Genomic DNA, 27,942 nt, shown 5'->3' on the forward strand with positions numbered 1-27,942 from the left:
GGAAACTATTTCCCCATCTCGGGAACCATGTGGTGTTCCAAGATAAGGCAAGTACTTGCTAATTCGAGTCCACCAGCAGGAAACGTGATACATCCATTTCCTTTCAGGCAAACAACACAGTTCCCTGGCAGCACAAAAGCATTGCTTCTGCTGATAAATCTCAAACATTCAGAAACCCACTGCTCCTCTGTGGACATACCATTCTATATTTGTTATTTGGATGTTATGGATAGAAACAGTACTTACTCTCCAATCACATGGCCACCAAAGTTTTGGGGTAAGGATTTGTTTCTTTTTCTAGAATATCGTTAAAGTAGATGCTGAGGTTTGCTGGTGATTGCCTTAAAAAATACATCTAGATACTTTCAAGCCTCATGTTGGAAGTAAAAAGTAATGAACAGATTTTATATTTCTTGCAGTGCAAAAAGATCTTTTCCCAAATGTTTCTCTGACAAAGTTTTATCATGTTTTTGAACTAATCAAGACAGCAGGAACTGCTAGGGTAGAATTGATTGTTTGAGAAATTTCATTAGTGAAGTCAGTTGAAAAGGTGCCTATTGACTTCAGTATGGTTCAGATCAGGTAGGCATTCTCAGCTGTTTAATGGATGTACTTACACAGCAGACATGATCTGTTTCATCTTTTGATGAAGAAGAGATAGCAAAACCTAAACGTGTTGCAACGTTTTGAGTAAACAGTTACTCCACCAGAATGAAAAATTATTTGTAGTTTGTTGTGGTGCCTCATGATCAGATTTTATTTTTACTTGTTCTTCAATGTATATTTTGATTATTAACCATTAAGACTATTTTCTTTCACCCTAACTTGGGAATGTTTCATTAACTGAAACGTATAGAGTGTGAGGTGGAAGTATATGTTATACTGAAATTCATTCAAGATAATTAGAGTCAGGGACTTGATCCTAAAGGATTCTGTGTGACAGTTGTGGAGAGCTTTTCCCTCCAAAAAGCTCTGTTGCTTGCTCTGTTTGACATTAACATGTATTAGCATTTGCCATTAGAGTGAATCATATGATCTGTTTTTGTCTATTATATTATTGCTATGGAGCAATGACCCCTCCAAGAATCTGCACACAATCTAAAACTAAAAAATAATATGCATTAGTAAAATGGGACTTTTGTTTCATAGAAGTGCCCTGGGAAAACAGTGGAAAATAACTATATAAGAAGTTTTAAAGAATTTCCTTCATTTCCTTAGCATAAGAAACAAGAATCCGTTGAATGCCATTCACATGCTTCCTGCAGTGACACATATATTTTCCTACTGGGAGACATGAGCAACTCACTCCATTTTTGTGTCTTGGGCTAAGGAGTGGGATAAGGACACTGGGCATCTTTGAGAAATACTTACAGATTAACTGAGGAAAAAATATTGTTGTTACTGTTTCAGAGTCTCTTGTTGTCTGGAGGTTGTCTGCTGGACTCTGAAGAATAACTATCATTTTTGTAGAATGGAACTACATGTAATTCTAAAATGCCTCTTCCAGAACAAAAATGAAAGTGCTTTTGTCAACATGTACTTTAAGAATCCGTGTGTAAAAGATGCTGCTCCTTGTTACTGCAGATTTGTTTTTGTTCTGAGGTAAATTATTGCTTCACTGTCATGGAAATGTATGCAAGAAACAGCAAAGTTGTGTGAATCTCTAAGGATTCATTAACCGTACTGCTCAGACTGTGGGCAAGGTGTTGTCCATCTTCACGAAGAGTCAAGAAAAGCACCTAAGAGGTGAATGTTCAAATTCCACAGCATATTGCATGTGGCTGGCCCCGCTGGTACTGCTGTTACTCTGCCATTCCATTTAAGGTACTTCTTCAGGTGCACCAAGCCCTGACCCTTGAATATCAAGAGCTGCGTTCAGCAACCCAGGAGCAGGACATGCCTGAACAGTCTTACTGCTGAAAGGGCCAGCATCTCCTTCCACCAGCACTGCCCGTCTGGTTTGCCAGGGTCTGATGCTGTACCCAGCCCTGATCACCTTCCATTTGTTTACTCTGACAGCAGATGAACCTCACAGTTTGGGGCCTTATGAGGAATTTGAATGGTCCTGGGAAGGGAAGACGCCTCTTAGGTTTTTCTTACTTTTCTGATAGATTTTAGAAGAGTTAATAGCGTTTCCTCTTCCTTTCCTGAAGGTATATGGTATGTGGCAAGCTAGGGAGGGAGACTGTACAGTCTGTGTCAGAAGACAAGGACTGACACAAGCTCACTGTGAGGTAACTTCACTTAAAATGATAGAAGTGCATTTTCTGAAATGCTTGGAGATACATGACCTGAAGTAAAAACAGAACCACATGTAATAGATATAAATAAAATGGAGTTCTTTATTAAATAAGAATGCAGTAAAATGTGATTTTTAGGCATACAGCTTACAGGCTGTTTCACAGTTTTTATAAGCCACCCACCATGCAGTGCTGTGAATGTCAATACATTACCAAGATGCAGATTTTTTTCCATGCATGTGTGACTTCTCAGCAGCTCCCAAGGACTCGGCCAAAGTGTAAACTTCAACATGTGTGCAAAGGTTTGCTGAGAGGGACTAACTTTATGAGAAAAAAATAAATGCTTTAAAAATTGTTAAAGCAACTATTCATAATGATATTTAGTCTCTTGCAATTTTATAAACTATCTATTGTCTAACAGCTGGTTGCCTACTCTGGAAAATATACAGGCATCCTGTTTTTTAAAGCTGTCACGTTTCCAGTAGTAACTTCACACAATAGCATCTTAAAAGCAACTCTAAGAATTTTGAAACAATGAATAAACTAAACTGTCCTCCACTTATTTATATATGAGCACATATAAATCTTTTTACAGCTGCTCCAGGCTAGTGGAAGTGTACATCAGTAAAACTGTGTGGATAAAAACAAGATATACGCACCTTGATATAAATCATGCTGTTTGAATTGCCTAAGTAGTCTAAATCCTCTCTCCATATTCATGCAAAGACCTTAAGAAATAATAATATACAAAAAAAAAATCAGTACACTTTTTTTCAAGCTCAGTGTAGAGTCAGTGACAGCCGAGAGAGCCTATAACTTGCTTAGCTGCAGATCTTGCAGGATTTCTTCTTCTGAATTCAGTCCTCACCATCACCATTCTGCAGTATTTTTGAAAGGTGAAATTATGCAGCAGAGTAAAATAGCAGAAGCAAAACAGCAGTTTTGCTAGCCTAAAATCAATTCTGCTGGAGCTCCTGGCCCTGTCAGCAAATATCCTCTGTGTAATGTTTCACAAGCATAAAATCGGGATTCCGATTCTCATTTTGCTGGAGCTGTTCCCTACTGCAGGTGTTGCACAGAGGCTTTGTAGACACGCATGCCTGTTTCAGAGAAGTTGCCTGAGCTACTGCAAGGATGCGGGAGCTCCTCTCTTTCAGGTGCCAGCTTCTATGAAGCTATGTAACCTCCAGCCACCCTACTTCGCAGTAGGAATCCATAGTCTGGCACTTTGACAGAGATAGGAAAAGAAGCACTTAAAGCCAGCTTCTGCTGAACTTCAGCACCGTTGGTGTCATGTGGGTCTGTAGACAGAGAATCTGGATGATTTTTTTATTGGCAGTTTCAGAAGGAAGTTTGGCAATAGCTGAGTGAGAAATTCAGAGTTTGGTACCCATCCATCCACTACTAATCTCATTTTTTACTGTTTTAATATAGTCTTTATTGAGTTCATTTTGATTTGTAAGTTAACAGTGGGAGCAAAGATGTTTCCATTTTATCCAGGAGTGCATTTCTTGTAATTCCTAAAAGCATTTTCAGTCGCACACAATTAAATACAATAAATGGCTTGAAGACAAACCTATTTCTCCAGTGCAGATAATAATATACCTTCAGATCAAGAAATTTAATTTAAATAGTACATTTGATCAATATGACAGCAGCAGAGAGAAAAAGTGTAACCAGATATTAATCAACATAAGCTTAGATCCCTGGACTATCCTTCAGTCTAGTTTTACTATTTATAAAATATTTATTTAAAAATGCAACATTACAATTTAGTATCTTTAAAACATTAAGGAAAATTTTTATTTTCTTGAATCGGAACCCAGGGTGTTATTTGTCCAGTGTGTGGAAATAAAGCCACATATCAGCTAGGTTCCAGGATTTTAAGACTGCAAACTGCCTGGCACTAATACTTTAAGCATTATCACTTGAATATAAGCTACAAATGCACTCATGATTTTAAATATAATGTCAAGTTTTGCCTTGTCTCTCCCTCAGCCCACTGGTCTTATCCTCATTAAAATATGTCTGTTTGCTCAAAAGAAGTCAGACTATATACTCTGCTGGAAAAGATGGTCATTAGGGACAAGCATATTCTAATGCCTGTGTAGTGGTATCACATTACTGATGTAGCAATAATGGTGGTTGAGGACTTTGTGTTGTTCTGTTTATGAACTGAAATACTACTTGTGAAGGGCAGCACTGACACAAACAGTAACACAGCTGTCAAACATAGGAAAGTCCAACCTAGACAGCCATGGGACCTGATTTTTTTGCTGAGGTCCTTCATGGGTGATAGCCAAGGCAGAGGAGAAGCAAGAGCAGCCAACCCAGTCCAGTTCTGTGCAAGTGAGAAAAGAAGCATTTGGCTGCCTGCGTGGTGACCAGGTTAAGCCTGTTGGCTTCCACTCTGATGACTGTGATAGCACATTTCCAGCATACCTACTGGGTGGTCTCTCCTCATTCCCTTTGCTCCTCTTCACACACTTTGTGCCCTTCTAGTCCAGCTTCAGCAGCAGCAAATAAAGACACCCAGAGCTGCCTCAGCTGTCCTGCTGGAGATGTGGACACAAAAAGGCTGCAGTCTGGAGCCAGCTGTGGAGTGCTTGACAGCAGATGTGGCAGTGGTAGCTTCTACCAGGCTACCAGTCTTCCTCGTTTGATGGCTGGAAAAGACTGGCATAAACCAGAGTACCCCAGAGAGCCTTTATCCTGGTAGACTGGTCATTGATAATAGGGCAGAAGAATTCATTAAGCTGAACATGCAGTTCCTTTGCTGGCAGATAAGAGGAAGTGAAGTCATGATGCAGAGCCACTTATAGATGCTTTACAACACTGGAGATTTTTTTTTTCTTAGTAGAGAAACCCTTCAGGGTTAAAGTGGAACAAAGTAGGAGGAAAACATGACAAAAACAGAGCCTGGGATTCAGGTGCTGTATCAACCTCACAGATGTATTTCCTAAATTGCTGTTTTTCTTCTCTTCCAGTCCCATTTGTCCCTTTTCAAAATTTCACACTAGTGTGTGTATTCTTCCCGGTATTTTAATTCATCACAATCAGCCAAAATAGAGCAAGGTGACTGAAGACACAGCTGGAATTTTTGCTTGCAGTTAGTCTCTTTTTTGCCACTTTCCTGTGTTTTGGAAAAGCCCAGTGATTTTAAAAGTGCAATACTTGGCAGCCTATCACATATCAAATGGAGCTCATAGCACAAGGAATAAATGTCTTCACAGGAGATATAATCTCTCTGCAGAGTCTTTGGGTTAGATCACTGACGCCTGCAAAAGTTTGGAAATGGTATGTGAACAAATAAGCTTTTTTCTTTTGAAATCACTCTGCTGGAGTCAGACAGCTTCAGACTTTACAGGCTTCTGTTGTTGGAAGCAGCCTCAATGGGAGAAGAGAGAGAGGGAGAAGCAAAATGCTTTCTTCCAACCTCATGATGCAGTCCTGCTCTAGTGTTTTAGGCAATAATTCCTTCCAGTGCTTATTCTAAGTAGCAGGATATTGTTCTCTTCAAAAACGGGAGACTGAAAATTAGGATAGAGCCTTTTAGTGTGCAAAAATGAGCATTGCCATGACTCGAAACAGCACACGGTATTTTTGATGACTAAATAAGCAGTTCTCCATAGCACTATGGGGGACAACAAAGGAAAATTGTATTCCAGTGATAACTGACTTTGTCAGTTCTGAATTTCTTTAACCTCATTGCCTTTTTGCATTTAATTAAAATCATCTATAAACAATGATAAAATTACCCAATAACAATAGAAATTAAAAGCAAGCCAAACTCGTCAACACATGGTGAGTGAGAGGGAAAGGAGCAGAACGGTCCCAGCAAATGTTATCAGAGGAAGGGATGATCCATATTGATTTGGTGAAGTCAAACATATCTGAAAGCATAAATCTGAGTTCTTTGGCCAGGAGACTGTACTAATACCTCTCCCGTGTCATAGACAGCCATGCACATACACACACACACGCGCACACACATATATATAAAATGCAGTCTTCACACTGAATACACTGAATCTGCATCTCCCCATCTGGCCTACACTCACTACACCTACAGTGACAACTTTCCCGCTCAGACTTCCCAGAACACTTTATCATGCACTACCTTAATAAGTCTGCTTAACACTTGAGTTTCAGAGGCAGGCTTCTGGCTCATCACAGATACTGATCTGCCACTCAGGACTTGCAGCTCAGGGCTTTACCTCATGGTGTGTGAGATTAAAGGACTCAAATAGTTAAGCAGACTTCTGTCCATGTCTTGACAGAGTTAATATGAGAGCCAATTGTATGCAAACAAACCCTCCTTCCAATTCCCCACCTATATTAACCAGTCAAATAAATGGCTCATACTTCCAGGTTTGCTATTACAGATTTTCTACAGCCCTGCTATTTCTTTATTGCTTGCATAATCTTCCATCTTCTGGCTAATGTTTTCTCCTTTACTTATTCAAGCTGGCTCCTTTAAAAAAAACAGAAGTTGTACATCTCCAAAGCTAACTTTCCATATCCTTATGACCTCTAATAACAAAGAGTATCTTGTCTTTCATTCCCATTTCACAGCCAAGTATATCTACCGGTGGTAGAAGAAGAGCTTGTTTTCAAGAGCTTGTTTTAAAGATCATATAATCCAAATGCCCTCATTGACTGGTTCTGGTATACGTCAGTGGCATGTGAATTTGGACAACCCAATATAAAACTAGTCTAACACGTAAAATAATAAATAGGAAAGAGGGATGCATTTCCTAGTTTAGTCAGAAAGCTCTCAGAAATCACTGCACGAAATGGCAAGGCAGAAAAATATAGCCTTAGAGAATTTTCCCTGTTTCTTAACCCAGAAGATATTGATCAGATGGACTAATTAGAGCATTATTCCTCTAAAATATGTGCAAAATATTGTCTGCACTAGAAATTTCATTTCTGTGAATGGTATGACTGCATAATATAAGGTATAGGGCAGGAAGAATCACAGAATCACACAGAATCACAGAATGGTACGGATTGGAAGGGACCTCTGTGGGTCATCTAGTCCAACCCCCCTGCCAAAGCAGGGTCACCTACAGCAGGCTGTACAGGACCTTGTCCAGGCGGGTCTTGAATATCTCCAGAGAAGGAGACTCCACAACCTCCCTGGGCAGCCTGTTCCAGTGCTCCGTCACCCTCAGAGGGAAGAAGTTCTTCCTCATGTTCAGATGGAACTTCCTCTGCTTCAGTTTGTGCCCATTGCCCCTTGTCCTGTCGCTGGGCACTACTGAAAAGAGTCTGGCCCCATCCTCCTGACACCCACCCTTCAGATATTTGTAAGTATATATTAGGTCCCCTCTCAGCCTTCTCTTCTTCAGGCTGAACAAGCCCAGCTCCCTCAGCCTCTCCTAGTAGAAGAGATGTTCCAGTCCCCTCACCATCCTTGTAGCCCTCCGCTGGACTCTCTCGAGTAGCTCTTCATCTTTCTTGAACTGGGGAGCCCAGAACTGGACACAGTACTCCAGATGAGGCCTCACCAGGGCAGTGTAGAGGGGAAGGAGAACCTCCCTCGACCTGCTGGACACACTCCTCCTAATGCACCCCAGAATGCCATTGGCCTTCTTGGCAGCCAGGGCACACTGCTGGCTCACGGTCAACCTGTCGTCCACCAGGACACCCAGGTCCCTCTTCTCAGAGCTGCTCTCCAGCAGGTCCACCCCAAGCCTGTACTGGTGCATTGAGTTGTTCCTCCCCAGGTGCAGGACCCTGCACTTGCCCTTGTTGAACTTCATCAGGTTCCTCTGCACCCAACTCTCCAGCCTATCCAGTGAATGGTAGCACGGCCTGCTAGTGTATCTGCCGCTCCTCCAAGTTTTATGTCATCAGCTAACTTCCTGCGGGTACACGCTGCCCCTTCATGCAGGTCATTGATGAAGAAGTTGAACAAGGCTGGGCCCAGTACTGACCCCTGAGGGACACCACTCGTTACCAGCCTCCAACTAGACTCAGCACTGCTGATGACAACCCTCTGAGTTCTGCTATTCAGACAGTTCTCAATCCACTTCAAGTAGAATATGCTTACACACCTTTGTGTCAGTCTGGTATAGACAGACCATATCCTTAGGGCTGCAGATTTCCCCAGTTCTATCAAATAATACACCTGAGTAAAAGCAATGGTGACATAAAGCCTTCTCCCATTCCTCCGACAAGAAACCTGCCAGTACCACCCAAAGTTTTTATCAACTTCAAAATGTGTTCAGACTCCTAAAGCAGGGATCGTGACATGCAGTTAAATACATGGACTCTTCCCAAATTCACTGAGAAGCTAGTATTGTTTTATTTTCCTATGGTCATCTTGAACTTACAGCAGGCTGGATCCCCCAAAAGACGTTTATGGCAATAAGCATACTGGGAAGCAGACTTTTAGCTGGGTTTCTTGAAGATGACGGATGATTTCTCCACGTATCAGGTCCTTGTTTGAAAAATAGAGAAAAATTGCCTCTGCTGCTTCATAGGACTGTTGTCAAGAGAAGGACAATGAGGTTAAATGTGATGCAGAATCAGACAGAAAGCCAGTTCTGGTTTTGCAAATGCTTCCTGTAAACACATTGAGTTTTTTCAAGTACATCTATCTGAGGAGCAGATTTAGAACACAGATATAAAATATGATACATGTAAACAACACTGTGAGAGACAATGGGATCTTTACGGTAATGTTACATCCTTGAAAAGTTTCCCCTCTTATTACCAGTCTTAAACCCAGTGCACCTACAAGTTGTCCCTCCTGCTTCTCAGTGAAATGTTACATGATGCCACAAATTTAATAGTGAAGCCATATTTCCAAATTACTTAACCAAAGATTTCACTTGAATGAGTAATATTTTTTATATTGACAAAGAATAATTTCAACATATCTGCATGGTGAATTTGCAGCAATCAGGACAGTGAAATCTGATACAGCTCAGCAGAGTTTTTAGAACAGGGACTAATTGTGGTTTTGTCAGTTACAAACGCCACGCACTGGGACCTCAGACAGATCCTGAGAACATGCTACACAGGCAAAAACAAATAATGGCAACACCAGTAAAACTCAGCTTCACCTGCATAGGAACTGAGACAGGCTTTTTTGTTCACCTCTTCGAGGGAGCTGTAGGGTTGTGCACCCTCCCAGGCTCAGCAGCATCAGAGTAACTTTTGCTGCATGGCTTCCGGAGCAAGAGATTTCCCCTGACTAATGGCAATCTCTGTTTTTCCCCTTCAGATGAGATACTGATCCACATGAAAATCCTGTGACAGAGATTTAGAAAATGTCACATAGCTAAATCACTTCTCAAGGGCTCAAGTGGTCAGAATCTGTTTTAAGTATTCCACAGAATTTTGATAATGAACACGGTACCTAGAGGGCTTCTGGGGCAAGGGAAACCCACGTGTACCACCTTTCCTCTGCCTGAATCTGTTAAGATCTCTGCAAGGAAGAGGGTTATTGACCTATCTACCGGGTCAAGGCCACCAGAAGATCTTCCTGTTTCCAGCTCACTGACCACAGTTTGAGCTGACTTGGGATGTGTCACAAGGCAGCTGCACAGCAGCCCGGGCCAGTGACTCAGACAGGACACAGCTTTCAAATAAATAGTGCTAATACTGAGAGAAACAGCAACAAGGGTGTGGGTTTGACTGAAGGAAGATAAAAGACAGCATGTGATGGTGAGGCATTAGCAATGGCAGCAACTGTGTTTGAACATCAGCCCTTCAGTGGCAACATGACAGCAGTGAATCTCATTTCTCTGTACCATTCAGGATCCCTGGGTCCTCCTCCGAAGTCCTCCAGAAATATTCGTATAACTAATGAGAAATAAATCTATGGCTTGTGATGTAATTAAAAAGGAAGGCATTGCTCATCTTCACCCTCTCAGCCTCAGGATATACCACGCCTCTCTTCCCCCTCCGCTGTGTTTGAGAAGGGCTAACTTGTATGCCGCTTTTCAGCTGGATTTCTTACGCATGTGGCCGCACTGCTTGCTGGAGCGACTGTGCCTGTGTGCTGCATCATCTTCCAGTATTGCTGCAGAGGGCCTGAAGCAGCCAGGCAAGGGTTGCTGCGCTGCACCTTCTAGCGTTACTTCTGCTGGTGCCAGACTATTGTAGGAAGCCAACACTTCCTCTGTGCTCCATCAGGGACAGGAGTCACGGTCATATGTCAGATTTAAACATACTCTGCCCACGCTGATTTATCCAGGAGACAGAACTGTGTCTTAGCCTTACACTGTCTTTTCTTTTCCAGATAGCTTTTGGAGGTACCATTTTGTATCAGCTACTAAACTACTATTGTTTTGTATAGACCCTACATAAAAATTTATCAAATAAAACACATACTGTCTTCTCAAGGGTCAGAATGATCAGTCTATTCCCACTTTAAGATGATTATGCTTATTTTACTCTCAGTTAATAAAAGGTTTGACAGGCACATGAAAAAGTTATCACTTTCGTTACTGAACCAAAGGGGATTATATCAATAGTCAGACCTTACATTTAGGAAGATAATATGTAAATCCATTCCAAGATCTTATGTGCACGCCTGTCAGAGAGATAAAAGCAGGTAATAATGAGGGACCTGTTTTCTTCCTTGTCCTTATTCTGGCAAGCCCAGAGAAAAGAGTATTACTGTAGCTGGATGAAAGCAACAAACTGTCTCATGAAGAGGCCAGCCTTATTCTTGCACACTATCTATTCAGAGCACGATTTCTTCCTTGTAGATGAATTATTCTTTTAAAGTGAGTCTGTCATCCTCAGGCTGTGTTTTGTTGCATCCTAATTACCGCTTCTTTCCAGCTTTCCTCACACTCCTCCCTCCATACAGCCATTGATTTATCAAATGCTCAACCATCTTTAGCAGGAAGGACACGGATCTGAGGTAGCAGAAGGAAGAGGCAAAGTTTCTTCAGAGCATTACTGAACTATTAAACAAACACAGAGCACATACACATTTTGGCGATTAAACCTACGTATTGACTGAGTCTGTGGTGCTGCTCGTTGTCACGTGAGCTGCCAGAGGCATCATTCTTTATTTATCCACCAAATACAGAAATCTCATCTTTAGGAAATGTAATATATATCTTCTTCCAAGCACCACACCAGTGAATGTGTTGACATTTGAATGTGTCACATAATAAAAGGAGCTTAGTGCTGTGCTTTCTCTCCAAGCCAAACCTCCTGTAGCTGCATGCTTAACTGCTAGAGCGTAGCAGAATTCATATTCAGATGAGTTAGCCTCTGCATGTTGTGGGTGCAATGGTTCTGCCTCAGTTCTTCTTGTAGAACCTGTTGAAGGAAAATGCTCTGCATTTATACACAACTTCCCATTTTATCATTGTAATTCATTGAAGCAGGAGTCAAGAATCTTTGTGGGCCAAATGAATGGCTGTGAGTGGTGCCATCTTCCTTATATAGAAGATTAATCTGAAGCATGGAGATGGAATGAAATGCCCCCAATCACAAAAGAAAAGCACAAAGTAAAATCAAGACTCAAGACTGACCCTTTTGTCTTTGTAACATTATCTTCATTTCATAACCCTATTCTTTTGTCTGGGAAAAAAAAAAAAGAAAATCAGGAAAGACTATCAATAACAGTTAGTACAGAAAACTTCATTTTTTCTTGCTTTTCAAGGTAGAAGTTTCACTTCCCATACAAACTTAATAAAAGGTACTTAATCAGATTTTGATACCTATTATATAGTTGTTAAGTTTGCACCAAGCAATCCTAAATTATTCTCCTACCATGATTTATTCCCCTTCTACTTGAGGAGATGGAAAAAAGATTTATTTGAGTTTGATTTTCATGTATTGAAAATGGGACAATAGTAACCTAAGATTTATATGTTAAATAACCTCCACCAAAATGCCATCAACAATACAAATTTGTACAGCATTGTTATGAAATAATGTCTAAGAAATTTTCAGCAAAACAATGGGGGGAGAAAAAAATAGCCAGTTCAATGCAATGCAAAAACTTCTTTGGACTCTGACACATGCTTACTGAAGCGAACAGCCAGGGCACTTTCTGCTCCTCAGCAGAGGCCTCTGCCTTACTTCTCTGGCAACTTATTCGCAGAAGAATACTAATGCCCTGTCTCAGACATTTGAATTCACAGTCCAGCACCTTGAAACACACTTAGGGGATATTCGACCATTTAACTGACATCTGCTAATTTGAAACCCTTTGCTTTAAAAAAATTCTGTTGTATTGATGCCATCTCTCAGTTATCCAGGGTAACGGAAGGATGAGCCAAACAAGCAGACACATGGCTTCTGTGGAAGGTGCATAAGTTACTCAGGTAGAGTATAAATGAAGAAGACAACTGTTGATGGCTCTGTTGATTGAGAAACGCAGGAGTCTCTAGGCAAGCAGGACCTGGTGCAAATGCAGCCTCCCAGACACCACTGGCTGGTGTGGCACAAGCACCAAAGTCCCACTTCGCACAGAGTCTCCAGCCTGGATCGTGTGTCCTGGGCCATCACGAGCTGACTAAGACTCCAGATCAGTAATCATCTCACTTAAAAATTTTACTAGCATTTATCAGCTTGCAGTTGCATAGATTCTTGTGAGTGCTACTTAATCAGGTCTCCAAGCCCACCCTGAAACAGATATTCCTAGACATATTTGGTACAAGACAAATCTCTGAAACTGATTGGTGGTCACACAGGAAGTATTGGGAGAAAGAAAGCTCAAATTTCTGAACCACAGACAACTAATTGAAGAGTACAGTACTCACACATGAACATACTTCTGCATTCTCATGATGTTCCTATTATATCTATTCCCTGAAGAAGATGAATGTAGCAGCAGATTTACTGCATTACTGGATGTAGCTCAGGTATTACTGCAGTGAAAAAAGTAGGAAAATCTGATTTAAATACAGATCCCGCTTCCTACTCCTGAAATACTTGTTTATTGGATGCTTTAGATCAGTACTCGGCGAAGTTCACAAACAGCTCCTCTTCCTCCCGCTTTTCCACTTTGTACAACTTTCTTAATTTTTGCCTGAAGAAGGCCCTAGTTTTAGCAACCTGAAAAAATATTGAGACTATAAATAAAATGCTAAACACTGCTTTCATGAATGGCTATTTTTGAACAACCAATACACAAGTTAGACTTGTCAGCAGAACACTCTGTGGTGATATTGCAGAGGCAGTATATTTCTGAGTGAGAAGAGACTGTTTCTGAGAAAATTTACAGTTTTGGGCTTCTGTAGATTTGCCTCAGCTTCTGCCAAGAAACTATGTTGTACACATCTGTTTCATTCATATTGTCTGTGTTAATATATGATGTTAAAATGGAGAGTAAGAAGGATGGAACTGGGAAGGGGAGATTGCTCCTCTCCTGGGAAGCAGCTGAGCAGGTTGCAGAGGGAGAGGGAGAGAGATTGCACAGTGAAGAGCAAGGAGCAGAAACAAGGTTCTGCCTCTCGAGTGACCAAAAGAGACACTTGAGACCCAGAGACAAAGGCGCAGAGGTTGAAGCACTTCCAGAAAGCATTGAGAACGACTGTTTATGGGATGCACTTGACAGGCTGATGTGCAGTGTTTATTTCTAGTATACCTAGTATCTCAAGGTACTCGGAGTGTGCCCTGTCACTCTGGGTTTTCTCTCTCTTATAATATTATAATATTCTACTTTATATTCTGATAAAACTTGGACTTTCAGCATAAATACTTCTTGGTCTCTTGTTGGTTCTTACAATAAGGGCAAGCTCCACCTGAAGCTGTGTCTGGGCTCTTCTCAGACCACAGACAACAGAATTGCTGTAATGGGACTGAGGACGATTTCAATGTATTCCTTACCCTACAGTCTTCCCAGTAACCTGAAAACCTTGTCCTTTGTTCTAACCCTGGACGTCTTCTGTTTTCTTACATGTAACATATGTACTTTGGTATTTCCTGTGCAGCCTGCTCTGGGTGACCCTGCTTCGGCAGGGGGTTGGACTAGATGACCCACAGAGGTCCCTTCCAACCCCACCATTCTGTGATTCTGTGATTCTGTGATTCTGTGATTTTAGGAAACGCTACTAAATTTTAAGATTTCACTCCAGTCACTTCTGCTCTGTTCATATAGGAAATTATTTTATTCTCAGGCTCTGTAAAATAATCTTATCAATTAAGTAATAACTGAACATGAGGAAGAACTTCTTCACTCTGAGGGTGACGGAGCACTGGAACAGGCTGCCCAGGGAGGTCGTGGAGTCTCCTTCTCTGGAGATATTCAAGACCCACCTGGACAAGGTCCTCTGCAGCCTGCTGTAGGTGACCCTGCTTCGGCAGGAGGGTTGGACTAGATGACCCACAGAGGTGCCTTCCAACCCCTACCATTCTGTGATTCTGTGATTCTGTAATGCCATATTGCACTGTGGCAAATTGTGGTTGATTATTTGATTTGGGTTCATGCAGAGGCCATATAGCCTAGGCCTATGCTCTGGTTTTGTGAGCTTGGTAAGAATGCCTTGCCAGAGGATTGTTTGCTGCACACGCGGAAAAGATCAAAATTATATTACTGCCTTTGTAATGCATTAGGAATTATAATGAAACCACACGGTAACAAAGTTTCTATCTCTGTCTGCATAAAGGAATCTTTGCTTTGTTTTATATAGTTATGTCAAAGGCATTAAATTAAACATGCTGACATCTCTAGCTTAGATGTTTCCTTCTGATTATTACAATTACTCTTTAGTTATCATTCCAGTAAAAATCAACTGCCAGTAATATCAAGGGAACATTATTAACTCTGAGTTGGTTTGTGGGATATTGAGATGGCATATTCCACTATTCTGGCTTTCTGTCACAATGAATTACAGTATTAGTAAACAAAGAAAATGTACTCTGGTGCAGGGGCATCATTCTGGACATCGCTGTGGATGACGAGAAATATGAATTTAAAAACAGACTTAGCCTCATGCTTCTACATCAGCACAGATATTTGCACAAAGCCACAAAACTGTACAAGTTTTACTTCACTAACCTTCTAAACAGTTTTGCTGTGCCTCAGTCTACCTTACTTTCAAAGCCTCTGCGAAATGCTAGTCTTAAGGGTTTGTGGCAATGTAATTCAGAGTTTTTCTGAGTTCTGAGGTACTATTAACTTCTCTGTAATCTTTCATTGGTATGTTTCTTGTCAGCTTTTTCTGACATCCTATTTTATTAGAATTAAGGTATTTTCCGTATTGTTCAGATTTTCAGCATAAATTTCCAGAAGAGGGCAATCTTGTTCCTAGGTAGGTTGCTCGTTTGTGACGTTAACCCTCTAACAAACAGCTGTCCCGTACCCTCTGCCTTTCAAACGGAGAATTAATCCAAGGGCACAGACCGCATTTTTTTTCCCTTGTTTTTTACTTAATAATTTTTTAGATGCTTCCACAGCCTATTTGCTTACCTGATCAAAGAAATTCTTAGAAACTGCACAAAATAACGTCAGGATGGACCTTGAGCTGTCATTTGTTCTACCTTCTGTTCTGAAGACAGGATTAACTATATTACAACAACTCTTAACTGATACTGGGTTTTAAAATTTTTAATGGATGTAGATGTACCACTGACCTAGACTATCTATTCTAGTTCTTACTTGTCCTCAGAGATAGAAACAGATTTCTTAATTTGCTTTGCTCTATTTTAAATCCAGTACTTCTACATTTATCTGCAGCAGACATAAAACCAAATGTTTAGTTATTAGGTGAAGTGGGAGAATTACTCTGTCACTGCAGAAAAGAATCTTGCACTAGCACAGGCTGTGTAAAACATCCCTCTAGCAAGCCGCGTCTGAATGCAGAGCACTGACATTTCTCAAAGCCTAACCATCTTACATATTTTGTTTATTAGTTCTTATGTCCTGCACAGTCTGCTTTTCCTTCACCTTTTTTTCCCCATAGATTCTGTTTTCCAGGTGCTACCATATTCATGTGTTTGTTTTCTGGAGATCACAGCTACCTGAACCACCTTGTCCTGTAGCCTGTCACTCTCACTCTTCCCACAAGAGTCTTCTGTGTCCTTTCTTAAACTTTTGCCATGACTAAGATCACAGCTGGTTGATATTACACAGCAACTGATTCGCCCACCCAGCTGAATCATGGACTGCCTAGAAATGATTCATGAGAGGCTGTTTTGCTAATACAATTAGTGACAAAAATCAGGCAGATAGTAGTGTCGACACTTGTCAGATACAGAGAAATTGCTTTTTTGAACTCAGCATGACAACAGCAGCACAGGATTTGGCTACTGATACCAGCCTCAGCTTTAAACTAACTTTTCTTGGAGTTGGTAGAACTGGCACAAAATTGCAAGTAGTTCAAATCACTTCAAACCTTCTGTGGTGGGAAAATGAGTTGACTCTCTGGGCCCAGGGTATGCTTCTTTTCTAAACTTGCTGCCTGGGATGCATGGGGAGGAGTAGCTGCAACCTGTTCGGCTTAGAGATGTACATTTGCTACAGCTGTAGGAAGATGCTATGAGCTTGTTCAAACTTTGATGGACCCTGGCTGCTCCTATCTCATTTTACACAAATGAGGCTGCATTATGAACATCGCCGGTGACTTACCTGAACCTCTCTTGAAACCCGAGACACAGAGACTCCAGTAAAACAGCATCTGAAGCATTCTTACTAGTCATGTTACTGGGTTTGTGATTTCCAAATGCAATTCATGCTTTAATACGCTAGCTGGTGCTCTGTGCTAAGCTGTGTGATGTTCAGGTGTGAATTCCCATACTGGTTTGTATGGTTTTTATACCAGCTTTTGTCCCTGAGCTTTGGTTTCAGGAAAAAATATAGGGTGAGACAGAGGCTGGTTTTCTCCACATCTGAGATCAAACCCTCTACCAGTTTTCAAGGCTTTCCAGCTTTGGGACAAGGCAATGTGTGTGGACAAGCGTGTGTGCATGTAGGGGCAGGAAATGCTTACTTGCTTGGACAAGTTTTGAGTCACCATCATATAACATGGCATAAAGGAAAAAGACCTCACAGAAATGTGAGAAGGAAATAATTAAAAGAGAAATAAATTTACAGTTCTAAAATTTGGATGGAAATGATAAAAAATAGGTCTTTTCCACTACACAGCATGGTGGTATGTTCTGATATTTCTCATTGCTAATACGACAGAAACCAATGAGCTTTTATGTTCTGCATACATGCTTGCTGGAGCCCACATGGAATATAGTTTGCATGTCAGGTGTGCAACGCTTTATGCTAATTTTGGGCAAGTGGAAGAACAGCAGAATGGGAAAATTACTCTCAGTTGTTGAAGTAAACGAACAGAATATGCTCCAACGTGTTACGAGTAAGTCATCTCTGTAGCAAACTGAGTTTGAAAGCTGAGCAATGCCATTCTGACTGACAAGCTACCTTACCACTTCTAATAACTTTAAGGTAAAACTAGTTAATTTTTTTTAATAAAGCAATAGCAAAAAATTAACAGCTGCAAAACATAAAGAAGATTGTAATATTTGAGAGTCACCCACTAGAAATCAATTCAAGTACGTAGGTATCATCTCACCCTATGAGTGTTTTCTGCCTCCTTGCGCAATTGCATGAGTAGAACAGATGCTTGGAAAGGTAGCTGACCCTTTATTGGCTTTATCAGCTATTATTGGCAAAGACGTAGTTCAAATTCAAGTCATGTGTGCACAGCCTGTCTAAAAGATGCTTCTCCATTTCTCTTTCCTTTGCATTCAGTACTTTGTCCCCGCTTCGCCCTCACTGGTTCTTGCTCTGAGGTGCTCTCACTGAAGCTGCTACTTACATGATTTTGAAAGGTACTACTATCCCTTCATGTACTTGGCCAGTTGAAAAGTTTACAAACGTATATATTTGTAAGCATGGGGCAAGCAATACTTTGTGCCCAGCTTAATTTACACCTTGGGGAATTTATCATGAGGCTACAGTAAAGATGTAAGTCCTGAGTTCAGGAAGCAAAATGCTGTTCCAGCCCATCGCAGCCAGAGCTGAGCGTAAGAGGGAGATTCATTGACAAAACTCTTACATTTTAGTGGAGCAAAAGCCAGAGTGAAATTCAAATGAATTCTCAATGCAAAATTTTTTAATTCAAAGGAATGTCTTGCTCTCTGATGTGGTCCATGCACATGAAAGGAAAACGAAAGCCTTGCAGAAATAAGAGATTGACTGAAGTAAGTCTGCAAGCTAAGCTCCATGATAGAGGCAGGACCCTTCATCACAAAAACCAAATCTATTTTATGAAGAGTTTAGTTGACCCAGGGACTGACAAGTCTAGGTAGAGACTGTGTTGCTAATTTTTTGTGAAGTACACCCCAAGGTGGTGAAGGAGAGAACGTGGTCCACTTCTGACAAGACTTACACATTGGTATGACCCTCCCTTTGGTTGGCCTTGCTACTGATACAAAGGCTGGATGGGAAGAACTTGATTCAGGGCCATAACTAGGAAAAGCACATCAAAGCAGTCTGTCATCTTTACTAAGAACATGTCCAAATTTCTCCTGTGTGGATGCTATAGAGCATTAAGGACTTGGTAAAGGCTATCAACTTGATAGGATATATACTAACACTTCTCATACACAGTTCATGGAAAGTTATAAAAGTCTTAAAGCAAGCTGCAACAACCAAGACAAAGCTTTGCATAGCGGAGGCAATAATTCCCTGGACAAACCTGTTGCACTGCATTTGCTTGACACTGCATGCAGAAATCAGAAAGGAAGGAAAAGGGAGAGAAGGAATTTCCTGATCTGGATAGTTGTTGGGCTGATGGACACATGCTGGCTTTGTATTCAGATCTGGGGTGACATCCAGAAGCCGTAGGTGTTACCATGGGTTCTGAACCTCCAACCTTTTTAGCATCGACACATTGGAAGTAGCATGGATAAGAAAGGTAATGTAGCTAAGATATTCAGTTGCTTTTTTTCCTTCTATCCTTTTATTTCTGGCTTTGTACCTCAAAGTCTGTCCTGCATTGTTGAAAAAATCCTTTGTCCTTCATCTTTGCTGGTGTTAGAGGTGAGAGTGGAGAAAAATGACTGAAACAGGGTACCAAATCTTTTCAGCTGTGGCATAATCAAATACAGCAGGCAGTGTGAGCAGCCTGAGAAACATACAGATCAAAACATATTTAGGGGTCTGGCATGAGGGGAGTTATTGTTATTGTTAGGATTCCTGCAATTTTATTTTTTTTTTCTCTTAAAAGCAGAGGGCAATGACATGAACAGCTCTCAGGAAACCGTGCAATATTATAATGCTTCCTTGGGAGACACTTTGTGCCAGTATTGCTCTGACTCTCCTGAAAGGCTAATTCTGCCCTGGCACTGCCCAGGTTAAGGAAGAGAAAAACAAATATGTGAAAGCCAGCTGTTCCCCTCAAAATCCCAGGTGCAGCAAGTCCCACTCTGCCTTTGGTCTTTTTCTCTGTTTGGTAGTATTTTCTCCAATGTACCCTAAGGTTGTGATCACTGGACTTTCTAAAGAGGAAATCAATGGTCATAGATTTACAATTCTTCAAGTTTTTAGAACTGAATTACATTTCAATGAAATTCATCCTCTGTAGGGAGCCGACAAAAAGCAAGTTCGGCCTATTAGTGTGACCCACAGTTCCCACTGAAGTCAGAGAGACTCTGGGAATAGAAAGAATAAAGTGTCTGTAACCAATGGGTCTAGTGATATTTCTACAATAAGAACCTGAAGGATTAAATCTAGGTCAAAACTGAAATGAGAGCATTTGGGGTACTGGATGGCAGCAGCAATAGTCATTGTAAGCCCAGCTGATCTTCCCCAGAGAATAATTTGACCTTCAATTTTTGCAGTCATATGTAGAGGTAGAAAAATAAAAGAATCAAATAAGTTAAAGAAAGCAAAGACATTATCCAAAGGGATAATTGTTTGTGCTGTTCCTCCAGCACAGGGGAACAGCACGTGGGAAGGACTGAAGAGCTGCACTCGATACTTTTGTCAATTCCCTCATCTGCTTTTAACAGTGTGAAATGCTGATTTGATTGTGCAGGTGGTGAAAAATATGGCTAGAGGGATGCAGGGACAAATCCTCACCACGGTGCATGGCAACCCCAGAGCCAGGTACACTTGTACGTCGTGCTGTGCTTTTGCTTGCACTCGAGCCCCACAGAGATCCCCTTCGCCTCCTCCCTGCTGGAGCTGAGAGCCCAAGTGGGAGGAGGGATATCAGGCGGCAGCACAGAGCCCTGTGCCTGGGGGATCCCTTGGCAGTCTCCAACATTCCAGCTGAGGTGCAAGAGAAATCAGCTTGAGAAAGGATTAGTCCTTGCTCCACTTTCCCAGAGCCACGCAGGGACAGCAGTAGGGTTACTCAGACTGCAGCTCTAGTGCTTGGGAAGGGCTGTCTTTAGGGAATGCCCTGGGATTTACTCAACTGGAGGTGGCCAAGTCCTGGTTCTCCCTTCCCACCTTCAGGAGTACTAATTGGAACTTGAAGTAACAGAGTGTATTAAATCCATTAAAATGGCATAATAGGCTATTCCTGGCCAAAAGTGGCACAATAAGGCCTGCTGTGTCTCTGAAGATGTTTTATAAAGGGCAGAATCATGATGATTCAAGAATCATGAATCAGAATCAAGGCTGCTTGTGGTGACAGAGCTATAATCTGCAGCCAGGAGTTGCAGCGCAGGATGTTGCCTGTGGGTTCTTGCAAAAAGCAGACCAATTACCCTTTGACTTTAGTGCACCAAGTCAAGAGTTTCTTAGTCGTAAAAATGAGAGCTTAAAGAAAAATTATATTTTAGGGTCAAGTCTAGTCCACCTCTGAACAAAAGGACAACAAATCACTGCCAAAAGTGAGCAGTGCTCTGCAACAATACCCCATGCTTTATTCTTTTCAGTCTCTGCTTTATTTTCCTATTTGAAAAGGATGATGGTTAGAAGCCTATCTGAAAGCTGAGGTTACAAGCAAGCAATAGTAGGCTTGTACTGCCATCCAAAATATCACTGCCTTAGTGAGAGCTTAAATTTCCTTGGCCTCATGGAACTTCAAGTCTATCTTGAAAAATGTAGGGTGAATAAACTTGGGTAGGAGATTCATATTGATGTCAGTAATTCATGATAATGTTGGTCCTGTCTAGAACCACACCTGCAAAGGCATGTAGGGTGAATATACTGCCCCTGTGACGGGATTCAGTGGGCAGCAGCAAGGGCTGGGTTCAAATTTAATGCTGCTTGGAGTCCCCACCCAGAAACCTGCAAAAATTTTGTGCCTCTTGGTGCTCAAGAAGCTAATTTTCCCCAACAGCAGGTATGAATCACATAGGTAACAATTGTTCATTAAGGGAGAAAAGTGAGAAGGTAGATAAGGAAGATGACAATAACTAATTCTTACAGTGCAACTATCCAAATAATCGTTTATATCTTCCCCACTGGAGGGAAAGTAAATGTTTGCTCTCCCGCTCCTGCAGTGACCTGCCCTAAGTAGAAGCCTTGCTAGACACCGAGGCCTGACTTAAGCAAAGGTATCTCTGTTGGTGCATACCGGGGTGCCTCTGCCTGCAAGCCAGTCCTGTTGGCCATGCCTAGCACCCCCCCGTCTCCCTCCGCTGCGTGCCGCCTGCTCTCCACAGCTCTCCCTCGGGCCACTCGCTTTCTTTGCCTCTCCAGGAATTAGCTTTGGTTAATTCCCACAGCTCAGACTCGGTGTCGTTATTTTGGGTTCTGGAAATTACTGTTTGTGCAGCACTATAAATTCAGGGGAAACTCTTTCACAGCTGTTTCTCTCTCAGAAAGCTTGCAAGAAAATTTTGAACCTAGTCTTGTCTTGCCTTGCCCTTTTTGGGCTCTAACATCTGCATCCCAGTCCTGGAGTCACTGCTTACTGTCACGATGATCAGCCTGGCACAGTGTTAGCTGGCCTGCACTTCTATACGCTGTAAAAGTTACTCACCTTTGTTTATCCAATGAATACAATTGATTTTTTAACAGAAATGTTTCCCAAACATGTTGACACAACACAGATAGAGCACACATGTTTCTAGCTGTCCTATGGCTCTTTTTCATTGATGTCCTCTTCTCCTCCAGCAGTCAACACAAGTGTTCCTTCTTGCTTGAGATCAAATCACTTCTCGAATTTTCAGGTGATCTGTAAAGATTTTGCATTAATTTCAGGCCTTATGCAGGATCACAAATGTATCTCTGAACTTTTTAGAACAACAATAAAGTAGTGCTCAGCTGCAAAAGTATGTGAAGTTTTCTCAAGTAACTGTCTTATTCTTAGAAATATACAAGGAAAAAATCTTATTCCACCACACTGTGAAACCATTTGGGAGAAAGCAATCCTAGCCGTGCTCTTTTTGTTTTCGATCTCTTGATTCTTGAAGGCATTTATAAAAGACCTAGAAATTTACTTAATTGCATAAAGGTGATGGCGCAGCTTATCCTGGAGGTCATCATCAAGAAAGTGGAAGAAAAGGTTATCAGGAGTAGTCAGCATGGATTCACCAAGGGGAAATCATGCCTGACCAATCTGATAGCTTTCTACGATGGCATGACTGGCTGGGTAGATGAGGGGAGAGCAGTGGATGTTGTCTACCTGGACTTCAGCAAGGCTTTCGACATAGTCTCCCATAACATCCTCCTAGGGAAGCTCAGGAATTGTGGGCTGGGTGAGTGGTCAGTGAGGTGGATTGAGAACTGGCTGAATGGCAGAGCTCAGAGGGTTGTCATCAGCAGTGCTGAGTCTAGTTGGAGGCCTGTAACTAGTGGTGTCCCCCAGGGGTCAGCACTTGGCCCAGTCTTGTTCAACTTCTTCATCAATGACCTGGATGAAGGGACAGCGTGTACCTGCAGGAAGTTAGCTGATGACATAAAACTGGGAGGAGCGGCAGATACACTAGCAGGCCGTGCTACCATTCACTGGATAGGCTGGAGAGTTGGGTGCAGAGGAACCTTATGAAGTTCAACAAGGGCAGGTGCAGGGTCCTGCACCTGGGGAGGAACAACCCAATGCACCAGTACAGGCTTGGGGCAGACCTGCTGGAGAGCAGCTCTGTGGAGAGGGACCTGGGAGTGGTGCTGGACGACAGGTTGACCATGAGCCAGCAGCGTGCCCTGGCTGCCAAGAAGGCCAATGGGATCCTGGGGTGCATTAGGAGGAGTGTGGCCAGCAGGTCGAGGGAGGTTCTCCTTCCCCTCTACACTGCCCTAGGGAGGCCCCATCTGGAGTACTGTATCCAGTTCTGGGCTCCCCAGTTGAAGAAAGATGAGGAGCTACTTGAGAGAGTCCAGTGGAGCGCTATGAGGATGATGAGGGGACTGGAGCATCTCTCCTATGAGGAAAGGCTGAGGGAGCGAGGCTTGTTTAGCCTGAAGAAGACAAGGCTGAGAGGGGACCTAATAAATGCTTATAAATATCTGAAGGGTGGGTGTCAGGAGGATGGGGCCAGACTCTTTTCAGTAGTGCCCAGCGACAGGACAAGGGGCAATGGGCACAAACTGAAGCAGAGGAAGTTCCATCTGAACATGAGGAAGAACTTCTTCCCTCTGAGGGTGACGGAGCACTGGAACAGGCTGCCCAGGGAGGTTGTGGAGTCTCCTTCTCTGGAGATATTCAAGACCTGCCTGGACAAGGTCCTGTGCAGCCTGCTGTAGGTGACCCTGCTTCAGCATGGGTGTTGGACTAGATGACCCACAGTGGTCCCTTCCAACCCCGAACATTCTGTGATTCTGTGATTCTGTGATGGGAAATATTCAAAAGACTTAGTACTACTAATGGTTGTCTCTGACCATAACCATTTAGGATATAGTAATTTACATTAATTGTTACGAGGATTTAAAGTATCTGTTACTCAGCAGTAAAAGGGTGGGATGTGTTCTCATGTAATAAATACAAGGCTCACTTCATTAAGAACATGGCAGAAGCTACATCACTGTTGTAATAGGTGAGTTTGCAAACACGTACAGACAGAACATAAATGTCTTTAAACAGAATGACAAGCCTCCGTTAATCCACACCTCACATTGCTCACAGAAAGAAATGCTTGGCAGTTTTATAATACACCTTTGGGCTGGTAGATGACTGGTTCTGGGAGAGACTGAAGTCTTTTCCCTTGCATTGGTATAGAAAGTGGTATTAAATGCAAGCTAGTTTCTGAATGTTGTTGAATTATGCAAATTAAAGAAAAAACACAATATAGCGAGAGCAATCTGAAGTGCTGTGTTTGTGCTGTAAAGTTCATGTATTACATACAAAGATCTTAGGGTTTGTTCCTCTTTTGAGGAGGCTGCCCTCTTCAATTTATTTTCTGGCAGGAAAATCCTTCAGAGTTGATGAAATAACTTTGCTGTGTGTTTTTGCTGTATTTCAGAGCAGATAACAATAGCCTTCACAGTGTCCATGGTGGTTGGACTGGTGATTGGAGGGATCATCTGGGCATTGTTCACTTGCTTGTCCCGTCGCAGAGCTAGTGCCCACATTTCCCAGGGGAGCTCCTCAGCCTTCAGCCGTCGGTCCAGACCCCCCTCCCATGGCCACACTGCCGGCAGGACTGGATTTTACCGGAACAGCAGCTGTGAACGTCGGAGCAACCTCAGCCTGGCCAGCCTCACCTTCCAGCGGCAAGCCTCCTTGGAGCAAGCCAACTCTTTCCCCAGGAAGTCAAGCTTCCGCGCATCCACCTTCCACCCTTTCCTGCAGTGTCCTCCCCTCCCCGTGGAGACGAACAGTCAGCTGATCACCCTCACTCCCACAAACACCACCACCACCCTTGTGGGAAGCACCACTAACAGCCTGAGTCGACCCGAATTTCACTGGTCTAACAACAGCCTCCGCATCTGCCACTCCACACAAACCCCTCCTCCTGCCTATGAAACCATCATAAAGGCCTTCCCAGACTCCTGAGCTAGGTCCTCACTGCAAACACACAGGTGCATTTTGGGAGGAACCTCGATCATCTCACCAATTTTCTGAGCGTGAGATCTCTGAGAAGTCTGTGGCTGATGTTGCAGAGCGGACATACAATGCCAAGAGGCGAGCAGCGGTGGTTTCTTAGAGCACAATATCCCACTGTCCGAGGGAATTACTTGTCTTTGCACTGCTGGCTCCAATTTACTGCTCTGCTGTATGCCTGAGTATTTATAGTGTTGTATCTTTAATTTTAACCATTGTATCTTTACTTTAGAGGAAAGAAAATGCTGCCACATAAAAAACAGGTCATTTCTTGAAGAAACAGATAATGTTAGGAATTACTGATATATACATTTCTGCAAATTTCACTATTCTGTTTCTTTAAAAAGAAAAAAAAGGTTGTTCTGGTTTTATGTATTTTCGCAAAGATGTTAAACTTTCAGAGAACACCTCCCATTACCCACATTCTTCCTATAGCCACAGAACAGTTTCTTCTGAGGAATCCTTGCAGAGGATTTAATACCACAGTCCTGGCTGTGGTCATAAACATCCTGTTCTGCTGATTTTAGAGGACCTAAAAGACTCCACATCAGGGCTGCTTGTATAAAATTCCCCACAGCGTGGGAAAAATCTTGACCTATACAAAGCTTCACGCAGAGAGAAGTTTCGAACAGCATACTAAATGCATGGTAACAATTATGAAGAACCTTCTCTCTGTAGCCAAAGGAACAGGTAGTCACATTTTAATACCTAGTAAGGCTGTATGGGAGCAGAACTCCTCATGTTTCATTTTTCCAGTTCTGGCTATCAAGATAAGCAGCATGAAAGACAAGTATTTTTTTAATTAAGTTTCCTGTTTTGCTATGGGATTACTCATTTCCTTATTTCAATTGTATTTCTCAAATTGTAACAACGTTTAATTCTTCCTGGCAAATTATTCACTGAAATCTTGTCTTTCAGTAAAGCAAGATTTTAGACATCTCTGGCTGAATACTGGGATTGTCCAATTAGTTGGAATATGAAGATAAAGATGGAATATTTAGTTGAGGTTAACATATACTATTGACTGTTATACTTGTATCGTGCCAGGCTAACCCCTAGCTTAGCAGAGACTGATTACACTGATGTGAGAGAAGTCCAGGATTTGGAAATATCACAGACAGATGATCTAAGTCTTATTGTATCAGCTTCCTGTTAAATATTTCATATTCAAATAAAGGGTAAAGGATTTCCACAAGTAGAGGAGCAGGCCTACTCCTCACTTGCAAATAAGCCCGTTGCTCCTAGAAGGGCTGGGGAACTACCAGCAGCAGGACTCCTGCTCCTGAGCGGCTGGCCCTGTGCTTCTGTAGAGAGAATAAGTCCTCATCTGTCTTCTGAAAGGGACAAAGATTTAGCAGCTTTTGAGAAAGGGCAAAATGCTTAACATCTTCCTTTCCAGTGTTTTGGAGACTGGCAGCATGCACCCCTTTGTCAAGCTCAGCATCCCTCAGGAAGCACTGGTATTAATCTCTGAACTGCAATCTTCCAGTCCAGTATCACCCCATTTGCAAATATTACTGCAGACACTGAGCTTACAATCATTATTTACTGTAAACCACAAGTATTCCTTATTCTAAAGGCAAATTATTTTGCATGCATTTACTGACTGGCTTTCATTTTTTTATTTTTAGTGTGCAACATTTTCCCTTCTAGAGGGATATGTCATTGCTAGAAGAACAACCATTTACAAAGTTTACAGAGCGTTTCACTGCAGACACCATGGGTTCTAGTACACTGAGGACTTGCTGATAAAACTGCAAAACTGCATTTGGCTGGTCGCAGGCTACAGACTTCAAACAATAGTCCTCTGGAGAAAGGAAGTTGTGTTATTTCATTCATTAATAATATTTTTTTCATTTAGAGTATTATTGAGTTTGGTGAACTTCATTGCATGCAAAAGTGTGTTCACTGTGTCCTAGCTCTAGAATAGGTGGTGCCACCTATTCTAATGTGCCTACGAAAAGAACTCATGCCTGCTCCCTTTGCTTCATGAGTTTGGCAGACTGTTTGAAGAGGCAACTTGGTCTACAGCATGTACTCTGCTGGCCAAAACTGCTTGTTCCTTGACAATGAAATTGTTTTAGATGACTAAATTTTTACTCCTGGATTGTAAATGCACATTACATTACAGCAGAACTTTCCACAGCATATTATTACTTGTATTACACTATATTTAGTAAACAATGTAGACAGGGAAGACTAAGTGTACTGTATTTTTTCCCTCCTGAAATCTACACCAGATATCAAAACACTTTTTTATGTCTCCTGGATTAGGGACTTTAAAAAAACAGATTGTTGGTGCATAATCAGTATGGCTGTCTGATACCTAACTACTGGTTTAAACAATGTCTGAAATGAATGTTTTGCAAGCTGCAGAATGTGAAATAAAGTTAGATGTTATAGTCTTGAGCTCATGTTTTTCCTTAAAGATAAATGTGCTGGTGTCTATAAAATGGAAGTGTATCATTTTTAATTACACAAGTTGATACAGCTGGAAGTGCAAATGAGTACCTGGTCCTTCCTCCACTCCTGTGGGGAGACACTCCAAAGCTGAAGAGCTTATCTGAAGTCCGCATCAGTATTTGCTATATGAGAACACCTTCCAAGGATTACAAGTGAGAATGCCTCTCACAGATAAAGGCGCTTCCAGATTTTTAAATCCACTGGTTTCCGGGTACTCAGACTTCAATCCACAACATGTTTGACCAAATGCTTGCTGTAAGCAGATGGGCAGTCCCTGTAAGGTTCATGCTTAACTGGACTCTTGCACATTTTATTGAATTAGAACCAAAGCACGTTGCACAGGATCAACCCCCAAACTGAAC

The 27,942-nt window shown here is 42.0% G+C and overlaps 1 protein-coding gene across 2 annotated transcripts; it reads left to right on the forward strand.

The window, feature by feature from the left end:
• The first annotated feature begins 27 nt into the window (after nucleotides 1-27).
• On the forward strand, nucleotides 28-27,901 carry MYCT1 (MYC target 1). Of its 2 annotated transcripts, none has more exons than XM_009933717.2 (2): nucleotides 28-277; nucleotides 24,537-27,901. In XM_009933717.2, the coding sequence occupies exons 1-2, from the start codon at nucleotides 28-30 to the stop codon at nucleotides 25,067-25,069; spliced, it is 783 nt and encodes a 260-aa protein (XP_009932019.2). In that variant the 3' UTR covers nucleotides 25,070-27,901. The 2 variants fall into 2 exon arrangements, with proteins under 2 accessions (XP_009932019.2, XP_075269931.1); XM_075413816.1 differs by having other exon boundaries at nucleotides 166-277; nucleotides 24,542-27,901.
• Nucleotides 27,902-27,942: the final 41 nt, after the last annotated feature.

Source organism: Opisthocomus hoazin, chromosome 2 (assembly GCF_030867145.1).
Source record: "Opisthocomus hoazin isolate bOpiHoa1 chromosome 2, bOpiHoa1.hap1, whole genome shotgun sequence".
In the NCBI taxonomy this organism is placed as follows: Eukaryota; Metazoa; Chordata; class Aves; order Opisthocomiformes; family Opisthocomidae; genus Opisthocomus; species Opisthocomus hoazin.

Excerpts from the sequence above, each read along its gene's own strand:
- MYCT1 (XM_009933717.2), top strand. The coding sequence starts at position 28 with ATGTGGTGTTCCAAGATAAGGCAAGTACTTGCTAATTCGAGTCCACCA. Across the intron at positions 278-24,536 it reads ATGGCCACCAAAGTTTTGGG|AGCAGATAACAATAGCCTTC; the intron begins GTAAGGATTTGT and ends GCTGTATTTCAG.